Source organism: Citrus clementina, unplaced genomic scaffold, assembly GCF_000493195.1.
Source record: "Citrus clementina cultivar Clemenules unplaced genomic scaffold, Citrus_clementina_v1.0 scaffold_5, whole genome shotgun sequence".
NCBI lineage: Eukaryota > Viridiplantae > Streptophyta > Magnoliopsida > Sapindales > Rutaceae > Citrus > Citrus x clementina.
In genome coordinates this window covers 34081801-34096361 of record NW_006262201.1, presented here as the reverse complement: position 1 = coordinate 34096361, position 14561 = coordinate 34081801, and the positions used below count along the sequence as shown (strand labels likewise).

At 32.7% G+C, this 14561-nt stretch overlaps 1 protein-coding gene across 1 annotated transcript; it reads right to left on the bottom strand.

The window, feature by feature from the left end:
• Positions 1-4435: 4435 nt before the first annotated feature.
• LOC112098367 (probable disease resistance protein At4g27220) lies at positions 4436-9728 on the bottom strand. The gene is made up of 3 exons (XM_024184519.1): positions 6525-9728; positions 5903-6376; positions 4436-5745 (listed from the first exon to the last, which is right to left on the bottom strand). Exons 1-3 carry the CDS (start codon positions 9402-9404, stop codon positions 5338-5340), a joined length of 3762 nt encoding a protein of 1253 aa, XP_024040287.1. The 5' UTR covers positions 9405-9728; the 3' UTR covers positions 4436-5337.
• Between the last annotated feature and the right edge of the window lie 4833 nt (positions 9729-14561).

The window sequence follows — 14561 nt, the reverse complement described above, 5'->3', positions numbered from 1 at the left end:
TCAGAGGCTACAAGACTAACTAGAAATCGAAATGTAATTGCATCCATAACAGGAGAATATATCTCCTCATAATCAATGCTAGGCCTTTGAGAAAAATCTTGTACAACTAACCTTGTTTTATATCTCACAATTTCATTTTTCTCATTTTTTTTTCTAACGAATACCCACTTATAACCAACAGGTTTGACATCTTCAGATGTCAGGACTATTGGTCCAAATACTTTACGTTTTGCAAGTGAATTTAGTTATGTTTGAATAGCATCTTTCCACTTTGGCCAATCATTTCTATGTCGATATTCTCCCACAGTTTTGGGGTCAGGATCATCATTATCATTTATGATATTAAGAGCCATAGTAAATGAAAAATATCATCAATAATTATTTTATTTCGATCCCAATATTTTTCCATACCAACAAAACCAATCATAATTTCATAATTTTGTTTCTCTTCCGGAGAAATTGATACTTTCTCAGTTGTTGCAAATCTTCTTCTGAGTCAATGGGACGAATACTATTTGATTGATCAATATCTGTTATTTGATTAGCAGACAATGACTCTTTAGGAGTGCTAATTCCATTTTGTAACTTTTATTGTGTTTTCCTCTTTCGGGGAATTTTGTCTTTTGAGCCAATTAGTCTTCCACATTTCAAACGTACTTTACTTTCATTAGTTTTGTCGTGTTGTCCTTCAAGGATCTCAACACGCGCTGGGGCATTTTCAATTGGAATATGTGATTCTATTATTTTTCTTGAATTAGTAAATGCACCAGGAATTTGATTTGCAATATTTTGCAAATGAATAATCCTTTGAACTTCAAGTTCACTTTTATTTGTATGAGGATCAAGATGAGATAATGATGATGCATGTCATGTCATTTCACGTCGTTCATTTACTTTTGTCTTTTCTACCCCTAACGACAGGAAAATTTGTTCATCAAAATGGCAATATGCAAATCATGCAATAAAAATATCTTCAGTTAAAGGTTCAAGATACCTAATTATTGAAGGAGAATCGAAACCAAAATAAATTCCAAATCTTCATTGCAAACCCATTTTATTTCTTTGTGGGGAAGCAACTAGGACATAAACAGCACATCCAAAAATTTTCAAATGAGAAATATTTGGTTGTTAGCCAAAAACAAGTTGTGAAGGTGAATATGCATGATAAGAACTTGGTCGAATGCGAATTAATGATGCAGCATGTAGTATTGCATGTCTCCAACATGAAAAAGACAAATTTGATCTAAGAATTAATGGCCTTGCAATTAATTGTAAACGCTCAATCAAAGATTCAGCTAAACCATTTTGTGTATGAGTGTGTGCAACAGAATGCTCAACATCAATTCCAATGGACATACAATAATCATTAAAAGATTTCGATGTGAATTCACCAGCATTATTAAGTCTAACTTTTTTAATAAGAAAATCAGGAAATTGTGCTCTTAATATAATGATTTGAGTAAGAAATCTAGCAAACGCAACACCACGACTAAAAAGTAAAGAGACGTGTGACCATCTAGTTGATGCATCTATTAAGACCAAGAAATAACGAAAACGATCCACAACTTGGATGTATAGGGCCACATATATCCCCTTAGATTCTTTATAAAAACTTAGGAGATTCAAGACTTACTTTCATTGGAGATGGCCGAATTATTAGTTTGCCTTGAGAACAAGCACCACATGGACTTTCAGTTGGCAAAAGAATCTTATGGTTCTTTAATTGATGTCCATGTGAATTTTTTATAATATGATGCATCGTGATTGATCCAAGATGCCCAAGTCGATCATGCCAAAGTTTAAAAATCTTTGGATCAAAGAATTTCTAGTTCATTATAAAATTTATCTTTATTGTTCTTATATTTGTATGATACAACCCAAAAGAAAGAGAAGATAGTTTTTCCAATACATGATTTTGGCATGAAATAATTGAAGTAATGCAAATAAATTCAAAATTACTTTCACTAGATGTTTCAATGTGGTATCCATTTTGACGAAAATCCTTGAAACTAAGCAGATTTCTGCTAGATCTGCTGGAGTATAAAGCATTATTTATTTGTAATTTTGTACCATTTGGTAACATGATATTAGCTATTCCGAAGCCTTCAATTAAATTAGCAGAACCAGATATTATAGTAACATTAGCCTTAGCTAATATTAAATTGTGGAAATTTTTTTTATTTCGTAGAATTGTGTGCATTGTTACACGATCCACTAAACATCCATCTTCATTATTCACCAACTGTAAATCACTTTACTCCCCCTAATCATAGGAGAACTTTCACAAAATTATTAAGCTTACATAGCAAATTTATTGAGCTAAATTTGTGAAGATTTCAGATTTGAACTTCTGGCCCATCATCGATATTAATTCAATTTCAAACCACTTCTGGTGGTATAATATTCACATGTTGATTTCTTATAATAAGATCTATAGTCATGATTTTCTTTTTAGTCAAAAATTCATATTTTTTCTTTTAATAAAAGAAAACATACATTAATTTATATTGGCACTCTTGATTTGCTACTACATGAGCATATGTGCAGTACAAAAGCATGTCTTCTTTCTTTCAGATTTTTTATCCACATAATTTTAAATGAGAGAATTAATTGAGATTTTGAAATTGTCATCAAGCTTATATATGAATTTTTAGCTCCTTCAGGGAGATGATCATAAAAGGAATCATAATCTTTTACAATCCTTCAGGGATTGATTTCTTCCACAAAAATATTTTAGGACTATTCATGGTCTTAAACATGTGAATATTAATCAGACTTTAGTAATTCAAGGCAATAATAAAAAAATGATCATCAATAATTCAATAAAAACATAGGGATCAAACTATTGTTGAAAATTATCTAATATAAAATAAGCATGCAAAAATCTATCACTAAAAGTCTAAAAAGTTGAAAACAGAACAATGAGCTAACAAAGTCAAGAAGTTGTTAAAATTGAAAACAAACAATTTTTTTTTAATGACCTTATTTATTACTCAAACACTTTTGATTGTCATATTTTTTCCTTAAAATTTTTTCAAAGAAACAATTATGCGTTATTTATATATATTCACTTTGTAATTCCTTTTGGGAGATATGTAGAAGAAAATTTGTATATAGTCTTACATGATATATACACGAACTTATAATATTTGTATAGTCCTTCGAGGACATGTAAAATATACACTTATATAGTGAATCCTTTATGAAAATAATATTGGAGAATAATATCATAATTTCGGAATAGTTCTTTAGGAACATATTTTCAAAGAAAATCTTCATTATGTGTAGTACAATCCTTTAAGGATGCATTCTTGGTTTTCTTTCATTATATATTATAGTATTCACACTTCAGGATGAATTCTTTGAATTTCAAGAATGGAAAATATATAATAGCAATTGAATATTATAATAAAAATAATCAAATAATAACAATACCAATGGATAGAACATTAGATAAATGTTGCAATGCAATTCTAATAAGCTATATGTAATCATTAATAAACGAAGTAAGGAACGACTTCATAGATCCATTATTCTTAAATTATAGAAATACGTAAGTAACATATGTAAATGTTTTAGACAAATGAAGATAGTTTAATTCATTCATACCGTCTCCAGTAAGATCAAAGTAGAGATATTATCATATTACCTCTTAGTGGCATGAGACTCGTGTTGATAATGTTTTAGAAAAGCTATTAGCCAGCAACACAAAATAAAGAAGCAACACAAGATAAAGAATAAAATGAGAGAGCAATATAATATAGAGTGATTTTATTTATTCCAAGTGTGTACAAAATAAAGAGATGGGCTCTCCTTTTATAGTTACATAATCACTCTATGAAATAAATGTAAAAATTATGGATTATAATTCCTTATAAGATAGTGGGAGTTAGAGAGAAGCTAAAAGTTACTAATGAGAGATAGTGAGAAAACTAAGAGATATATGTTATGAACATCCACATTTATTTTAATAAATTCATAACATTAATGTATATTTGAACACATTTTGAGATTTGAATGTGCTTTTCTGTACTAGACTAGAAACCGTATTGGCTATATCTAGAATTTGTTCGTAAAAGAAGTATATCTAGTTAAATTTGCCTATTAACACAGGCTCGTATCAGCTATCTTTATATATTTTTTTTCTAAGAAAATATCTTACTTTATTTTTTCTTTAATTGTTTCACTGAATCTAGGTTAAGTGGCCAGAAACTTGGTTTTTTCCTTATTGGATAACATGTCGCTTTTAAATTCAGAATATTGATCGTATACAATCTGTCATAAATCCATTTCAGAATGACACCAGGCGTCGACTGCTCAAAACTTCGTTCGAGTTCTCTCGTGATGACTGTATTGCTGCAGTAATTTACAAGTTCAAAAAATATCATTTGCAGAACTAATACCAAATGCACCCTAATACACAGACTTTATAGAATTAAAACAAACTAAATCTCAGCATAGAACTCACAAGCAAAAAAAACTGATGCATGTGGTTCAGCAATAATGCCTACATCCAACAGGATGATTGTATTACAATGGGAAATGGTATAGAGGTGTTTAAAATATCATCAGATTACAAAAGAATCAAGAACTCTTAATTTGGTGCCCTACGTCAGTCACAATCTCTTTCAAAACCTGCCTCTGTAACCAGCTTTTTATACTTGGAATCCAACTTATAATAACAACCTTCAACCAACTTCTGCTTTGCCGGCAGTCACGCTGCCAACACCTTGCTGAGCATACTTGTGTACATTTAGAGGACACCACTAAATGGAGCGGATTGTTAATTCCTCCAAAACTGGGTAGTCTTACTCCGACATGAAAAATATTTCGATTAGTTGTTAGGCATGATTATTGCTGATAATAATTAAAGATAAAAAACCGGCAGGAAGAATTTAAAAAAAAAAAAAAAAAAATCCACCCTTCTATCAAAGAGAGGTTGCTTGTCAATGCAGACGTTGGCTTTGCTTCCAAGCTCTTTTCTTCAGGCTGTCGGCTCATTTTCATGTCAGCAAATGGACAACTGGAGAGGAATCATTTTCAGCTCAGGACATCATAAAAATCCCAAGCCCGGGAAAGAGGAGAATTCAGCCGAATCGAATGCCAAATCTTGTTAGATCTCAGAGCTGCAGCTAGCTAGATTAGGTAAGGGAAAAGCCGTGTCAATCATCTTTTCCTCTCCCCAAAATCTAGTGTCCATTACCCCTTCCATTGACTGGCAGTAGCTTCTCTTAAATTCTTGGAGTCGCGCAAATAGAGATTGCAGACTTCAATTCTGTTAGGTTTCAGCTACAAGAAGACACTGCTGGAAATTGATCAATTCCAATCTTTTCAATGTTAACTGCTGGAAGTTTCAAATTTATCACATTCAAATATGTCTAAATTTTTCAACACCAGCCAGCCTGAAATATGTATTCCTGGGCAGAAACTTTTGAGTCTTGGTAGCCAATGCAGTTTGAGTGAGGTTAATTGACGAAACGCAACCCCAGGAGCAGTTTCCACCGTGCAATTAGAGCTTATCTCAACTATCTCTTCTATTGAACCACACTCAGACACCGCCAAATGCTCCAGTCTCTCGAGTCTTCTCAGCATATTAGACGGAAAAATACTCAATAGTTGATCACAGTATTCTACATCCAAATCCTTCAATTTTGTGAAAGAATCCAAAGCAAGCTGGTGGTGCCATATTTTTCTCAAGTTATCCATCCCGTCAATTCTCAACACCTCCAACTTAGGCAGTCCTACCTGAAGTGAAGAATTCAATATTCATCATATTAGTTAAAAAGTTAAACTCGAAGGAACAAAAAGCTGGAGGCAAGAAAGTAGAGAAGAAACCCAATGAAAGAATATGCAAGTCAAAAATAAAAATATATGAACCGGTGGCAGCAAAGGAAACTTCAACCTTTTCATCAAATAGTGGTTGCGTTTGAGTTGTGTGGATGTTCTTTTCTGAGCTCATTTCTTCTGTGCAACTGCAAATGAATCTTTTCAAATTAGGGCAGCAAGCAATCTGAAGTTGACACAAAGAAGGGAATTCGACTGAATCTCCAATGCCAAATCTTGTTAGTTTTGGAAGATGTGAAAGCTGCAGGGAGACTAGTTTTGGGAAAACCATTTCAATCATATTGTCATCTCTTCCCACTCTGGTGTTGATTACTTCGTTCATTGATTTACAGTGACTTATATCAAGTTGTTGGAGTTGCTCAAGACCATTAACCATAGAGGAGGAAAACAGAAATTTTAGACGGCCACATTTCTCCACAGTCAATTTTGTTAAATTTTTACCCCAAGATTCTATTGCTGAAAACGAATTGAGCCATATCTTTTCAACATTAATTGAAGACAGTTTCAACTTCTTCAGGCTTGGAAAAACAACCTGCATGACAAAACGGTTCCTTTTTTCCTTCAACAACTATTTGATATGGAATATATTCATAATTGAATAGCAAGATGGATAAGAAGTATTTGATATATCTTTTTGTTTGGCATGATTGGACAGCAAGAAACATAAATGAAGAACATACCCTTTCATTGAAAAGTGACGTGAAATCCTTGGGATCACCCTCAGCAATGATTCCAGGGTTGGATCCCTGAGTGTTTGTTGGTGTCTCCAGGTCGAATCCTGAACTCGTAAGCTGCGGGAGGTGTTGAAGTTTTAGGAAGTGCAATTTTCTGAAGTAAACCCCACTTATACTTCCATTTTTGTGGGCACTGTTTTCACTTTCCTTACCGACTATCAATTTTAGGTTTGTGCAATCAGTCACTTTCACTTTTTGCAGCTGCAATAGATTTTTAACTAAGGAAAATGGGAAGAGATGCTTCACTCTGTGACATCCTTCTACTTTAATGATCCTTAAGTTGCTGAAAGACTTATCATCTTCGTTGAGTCGTACTTTGCCATCACATACCTTCTCCAAGTTAATCAAATTATGAAGAAACAATGACTCCAGCAGGGGAAAAGTACCCACCCGTCCATCTGAGTTCAAAATATGTAAGATCTCAGGACCATTATGTACGTGGAGATGCCTCAATCGTGCGAAACCTTCCTCGTCGTCTAATTCATGAACAACATTCTTAAAACCAGCCAATTCATCAAGATGGAGATCTTCAGTTCTCTTAAGCAGCATTTTCATCCCATACCCCAAGTAAGTGCTGTTATTGAGTTGAAGTTTCAATGTTTTTGAGGTTTCATAACCATCAGACCAGCTCCACACATCTCCAATACATATCCTAAATCTTTCCAACTCCACGAAGACCAAATCTTGTGGCATAACTTGGGCATCTGGAATATGTACTTCTAAAGTGGTTAGTCTCGACAATTGCTTTAGCTCACCAAGGCTAGCGTTACTTTGTCCTTCGACCTTCCACTGAGTGAAGCTATTACCCATATACAGTTCTTCTAATCGAGTCAAGTTTGATATAACATTTGGCCTGATTTCTTTAAGTTTTGAACAGTTACTCAAATCTAACAACTTCAAACAAGTTAGTTGTCCAATTTCTCTAGGTAACTGTTCAATACTAGAATGCTTTAAACTAAGAATCTCTAATTTCTTTAGATCTCCGATGATTGCTACGTCAACTACAAGGCAGTTCTCCAAACTCAATGTTCGAAGATTGATTAGGCAACCAAGTGATGAAGGTAATGAATGGAAACGAAATCCAGTTAAATCTAAAACTCGGAGTTCTGTCATCCCTTCAAAAAAGGGATCTGGAATCTGTAGAGAGAGATTTTCTGTAAAAAACAAGAACAACTTCAGTTTTAGGAATCCCAGCCTTTCAGGAAGCTCATATATACCTCTAAAAGGTATAGAAATAGCAGTTGGTGCTTCATCTATTTTATCCAGCTCTTCCTTCAAATCGGCAACATTTTGAATATTAAACAGAAGCTTCTCTGCGGCAATTGATACAGCAATAGCATGAATGATTCTGTGCATCTTAGCATGATCTTCACTGTCACCGTCAAACAATAAAGATGCAGATTTGAGATTATCAATCAATGTGTGCACCCTATTCCTTGCTGCTTCCAATGTGTCAGCATTCGTGAGCAAACGCAAACCCATAACATACCTTAACAAATCATCAACAGCTATTCGACTACCATCTTTTAGTAGACCACAGAGTTGAAACAGTGACTTCACTTCCTTACATTTCAAAAACTCGTAACTCAATTCTATTGAAGACAAATCTGCATCCATTCCTTGAATTTTTCTTGGATTAGAATTGCTTAGCTGATTCACGGCATCCTTCCATATGCGAGGACTCTTATTCTTCAGTGCATTTGCAATCGTTTTAATTGCAATCGGCAAACCTCCACATTTGGCAACAATCTCAACACCTATGGTTTCAAAATCAGATTTTTTGGCTGAATGACCCACAATCTTTTCAAATAAATGGCTTGCTTCTTCATTAGAAAGAAGGCCAATCGAGAAAATCTTCCGAGTATTCATATGATTGCATAATACATGCTGATTTCTCGATGTCAACAACAATGTTAAAGGTCTTTGATTATCAACACCTTCTTTTGCATGACCATCTCCAAAAGGAATTCCAATGGCATGCAAGTCAGGTGTTGTCCAAATATCATCTAATATTACAAGAACCCGCTTGTCTCTATTCAATCTTTGCCATAATCGATGAGCTCTCACAAATGCACTCTCATGCTGGCCAAATTCCATGTCTAAACAATAAGCAATTTCTTCCTGAATTGTTCTCAAGTCTGGGTTCTGTTTTACCTCAGCCACAACCACCGTATCAAATAACTTTTCAACTATGGCTCGCCTCGCAACCTCCTTGACAAGAGTGGTTTTGCCAACTCCACCCATTCCATAGAGCCCAATTAAGTTGTTACTGCCATCCTTCAGCGCCACCATAATCTCCTGGAAAATTGACATCCTTGATTCAAACTCCTCGTAGTCTCTGTTGAGCACGAGTTTTGTGCTCTCCGTAGCTGGACGGTAGGAAACTATATCACTGGAGATCCACTTTCTCAAGAGAATTCCACCCTCTTCTGTTGCCTTCACTGCCACTTTGCTGAGCTTGTAACGAGCCATCAAATTGTTGGGACACAACTCTCTGAAAGTTCGGCGCTTCTCATAATTGTTATTAGTTTTGTCTTCTTCAACCTCGTCAATAGCCTTCTCCACTCGTTCAATGAACTCGTTCACCTTAATCAGCCACTGCTCAACATCTTTGTGAATCACGTCCCCTTGTCTGTCTGCATACCCAACGCGCTGTTGCTCCCTTTCTCTTTTATTTTTCAGCTCCGCCACCTGACTCCTCAGCTCCTGCAAGTTGCTCTGGCACTTGAACACGTATGATATTTCTCGTCGAATGGGATCGAACAATATCTCTGCAACTTTTGATGCAACCCCGGAAACAACAGCATAACCCAGTTCTGCTGCCATTGCCTTTTCTTTTCTTTTCTTTTTTTTAACAAATAATAGTAATAATAATTTTTTTCAGCATACAAGCAAAGTAGTAAGAGCTATCACGACAGATGCATTTTCAAGCAAATAAAATGATGAGAAACGAATATTACAGTAAATGATAACAATGATAGAAAGTAAAATTATAAAGAGCTTGGAGCGATTGCACCTAATGGAAACAAAAGGGATTGATTGCAGAGCTGCTTGACCATGAGAAGAAGCTGAAGAGTGCTTTTACTTATCTTCAATTTTTAGATCAGCCAAAGAGTATTAGTAAACTAGTAATAACAAATGAGACACCGACAGTCAATTATTCACTGTCGCATGGCTGCTAAAGGCCCAGCTCCAGCTCCAAGACATAGACTTTAAATAGTCAACATCCAAGTCTTCGGATTTGCCTCTATCTGCACGTGTCTGCACCACAATTATATTTTCTTAATAATTTTTTATTAAAAAATATATTCTCACAAACCATTTACCATAACGGCACGGATTTAATGTCCGGATTAAAGTCGGAACTAATTTACACGTTCGTTAAATTGATTTTCATAATTTTAATTTTGAATCTGATAACAACAGGTAAGAGACACAATATATATATATATATATATATATATTATATTTAATTGGATTTTTTACTTTAATATAATAAGAGGTAAGAGACAAGATAAAAACAGAAAAAACAAAATCTAATATATAAAATATATTGTATTGGGATTTTTTTATAACTTATCTCTAAAATAAGAGATTTCTTGTTGAAATATACATACACACACAAAAATTTATTATTCTCAGATGTGGGCTCCTTAATTTTTTTATATGAATATCATATGATTTAATAGTTAATTAAAATAATTCTATTAAACACACATATTTTAATAGTGAACTGCCTAATGAGAATATTCGAAGATTTCACTAAAATATAAATTTTAATATATTAAAAATTATATATTTTTGATCATTAAGGTATTAAAATTTGTATTTTTTAATATTTTATTAGCATTTTCAATTTAATACAGTGAGGATGCCTACGCTAAGAAATGATTAATTACACACATACACGCACGTATATATTCCCATATGGGCACCTTTATTTTTAAAAAAAAATGAACACACTATTAAACCATCAATTTCAATTCAATGTGGTTTAATGGAGTTATTGTTCGATTAACTATAAAACCATCCAGCTTGGAAATGTGTCTAATTGTCTGCATGGAAAAAAAAAATAAAAAATAAAAACTTCAGCATCTAAACACAAACAGTGGTGGAGCTGGGCTAACGTAGCAGATAGAGAGTGGACTCCCTGATACCTGCAACACTCAGAAAATCTATAAGAGATAGGTGCTGTGCTGCGTATGAGAATGCTTCCTTGGGTGATCAGCGTCGCTATCCCTGTACAGTTTAGTATCTGCTTGATTGACTCAGTATCAGCTTTAAGGGATCTTTTAAGGCCTTTGTGAATTTTTTTTTAAGGCCTTTGTGCATACAACAATAACAATAGCACAATAGCACCTAAGGCTCTGTTTACTTGCTGGAGTGGGAGTGAGTAGTGTGGATTTCTTCCACTCTAGCATTTACTTAAAATGGTCACGGATTGGAAATCTCACTCCGTAGGCCCCACTCATTTTTGGAGTGAGAAGTGAGAGTGGGACTCCTATTGGGGGAGGTGGGAGTGGGAATCTTTTTTACCCTTTAATTTAATTTAATTTAATTTAATTTAATATTTTATAATTAATAAAATAAAATAAATAATATTTATTTGAATAATAATATTATATTTAACTAAATAATAATTTACATTGATTCTAAGTTAAAATTATTTTAAAATAATATTATTACATTAATAGAGAATTAATAAATATAATATTATTATATTTATTTTAAAAATAATAGTACTATATTTATTTAATATTAATAATAATAAATAGTTTATTCTAAGAAAATATTAATTTTGTACTAAATAATATTATATTATTATTTTATATAATAATAAATTTAATATAATTATATTAAATAAAATAAAATAAGGTTTCATTTTATATTAAAATTAATAATTTATTGTTCATAATTAAGAATATTAATAATTATAATAAATTTACAAATATAATAAAATAAATATTATTCATTAAATATATTTTTTATTAGTTTTGTAATTAAAAACTATAATTCTTTAAATAAGGATAAAATTGTAATTTGAAACTATTTACTCTCAATCCAAGACAAAGTAAACACATAAATTAGATTCTGATCTCTATTCCATGCTTCCATTCTAGTGTAAGTAAATAACCTACTCTCACTCCCACTCCACACTCCTAATCCAAGGATTCCCACTCCAATCCAAAAAGTAAACGCAGCATAAAAGTTAACAAATAAAAATAAATTAAATTTATAAAAAAATAGAATAATAACACCTAAAAGTTGACTAGTTTAGTTTTAGATGGACATGTTGGTTTGATGATGACATTAAATTTTGTGGAAAAATTTTTCTATGTAGAGAACGGAACAAGAATTTTTTTTTGTTAAATTATTGTTGATTCAATGTCGATGGTTTTGACGTTTTTAATAGAGTTCAAAGGAACACTAAAAGTCAATTATAATGTTAATAATTTTTAATATTCTTTTTTTGGAAAATGAAAGTATTTAATTCTTTTCCTCAGAAAGATTAACAATATAAAGAATTAACTACTAAAACTATTAGTTATTGTCAAATATGAACTTTTTGTATAAAAAAAAAAAATCTTATTTTAAGGTGAAGATTATCAAATATAAAATTTTTATTAAGAAAACAAATCTTAATTTTTGGATAATTATGAATGGAGTAATAATAGGTAGATATCTAAAAGTTAGGATTTCTTATATACGTATCTTAAATAAAATCTTTGAAATTTTAGAAAAATAATTATTAATTAGTGTGTTAATTAAATACATGCTAAACATTAGGACCTTTCTAAAGTTTAGGGCCAGTCTTTTAAAATTATTAAAAAATAATTATTTATTAATAGATTAATTAATAAATATTAAATATTAAAATCTTTCTAAAATTTAAGATTTTAATTGACCGCCTAATTCATCTAGTGTTAAAGCCGCCCTTTAATTGAATAAGGGGGGGTCAGGCAAGGGCTCATTCATTATAGTGCAAAAAGAGGTCATGGGGCGATAGATCACGAGTCATGGAAATGGTATATGTGTGTGCGCGCGCGCCTTGTTTTGACTTCTGATAAAAAAAAAAAAAAGTTGCTGATTGGTGTTTTCAATCAACCAAAATCTGCATTACTGATTTTTAAAAGTTGAATTACAATATGAGGATTGAGGATACTTCTGATGAATTGTCGATTTTAATAATTTACAATTTACAATATGAGCATTTATGTAACAAATACTTTTTATTAAATCATGGGTATCGAGCATTATTAATGCGTCAAACAATCCTCTCGAACTATGTAGTGTGCTGGTTCTTTTGAACTTTCCATCAAGTGCAGTATAGATTATTACTTTTTTTTTTTTGGTTGTAAACTATCCGGTGTGCCGCAACCGCATTAGGTTTCAATTAATCCGGATTTACAGTACAGTTACAATTAAAGTTCTTTATCCCTCCGAAATGGTAGTAGGAATCGAACTCGAGAGTTCTTTCCACAAACTCAGCCTGTACTGTCAACTGAGCCACAACTATTTAGTAGATTATTACTTTATAACCACGAAAATTCTATTCAGATTTTTTATATTTTAATAATGAACTAAAAACGACTCAACCAAGTATGCTTGATATTTTAATAATTAATAAATTTGAATTCCTTATAAGGAAAGATAAGATCATGTTTTTTAGCAAGGAAAGCAAAAACAATCCCGGCGCGACATGACACCTTCCAAGGACACCGACCTGTCATTTGTCCACAGGTTCTACTTAATAATTTCCCTCTATATATACTAGAGCATCGCCTTAAGTTTCACACGAAGCATAATTCGCCATTCCCCCTCTAAAAAATGCAACAAAAACAAGCATAAGCAACAATGTCAAAATCTTTACCATCCAAGTTCATGCTTGAAAGCCTTTTAAAATTACCAGTCAAAACTTTGACACGCTTTAAACGTGTAAACAAACAGTGGTACTCTGTAATATGTAACCTTACGTGTGTCGCCTTGCATGCCAACTTAAATGAATCAACTAACAATTGCTACGTACCTTGTTCAATATAAAGGAGGAACTTATTGTGAAAACAATTTTTGGCGATACAACAAGAACTTGGTTCAGTTTGATGAAGTTGTCGCTTTTCCATATTTGTTTGGAGCCCATGTATGAGAAAAGACAAGAAAATTCCAAGTCACAAGAGTTCTGATTGGGGAAAAGAACAATATAGAACCTCTGCTACCACTAGTTTTATCTCTAGAATACATCTGAGGTACCATATCATTCATACAACAAGTAATAATATCATGACATGTGTGTATTTATTTTGAACCACTATCATGTAAGTGGCGGTTGTATTAAATTCAATTACACTTGTCATGCATGCATTAATTAGTTATATTGTATAATTTCTCGGAAAAAAGAAATGAAAGGGTCATTTACTACTTTTGCCATTCCAGGATTTGGCTATGATCATAGAACTAGTGCCCTCAAGATTTTACTTATTGTCCACGCGAGTACAATGAGATTCAAGTTTATTCACTGACAAACAATTGTTGGAGACGGGTTCAACATAATATTCCGAGTATTCCATTTCTGAGTTCGAATTCGATTGTGCACTTAAATGGAGCTGTACATTGGCTGGCAGTAAGAAGAGAGAGTGATGGTACTGATAAACACATTGTCATGTCATTTGATTTTGGTGATGAAACGTTCAGAGACAGAGAGGCGACCGACAATTTGCAAAGTACTGATTGTGTACATAGAGAAACATCAGTTTGGGATACTTGAAAAATCTGTTGCTCTGTTTGTTTCTTGTCATAGTGAAGATAATAGAGCTGGACTTGGTAGTTGTAATGTGTGTGTGATGGAGGAGAATATGGGAGTAGAGCATTGGATTAATCTGTTCACAGTTGATTTAAGAGCACAATTTGGAGCAAATGATGAAGTAATGCAGACAAATGATGATGGGGAGCTTGTCTTGTATGATAAACAGTAATTGGGTTGCTAAT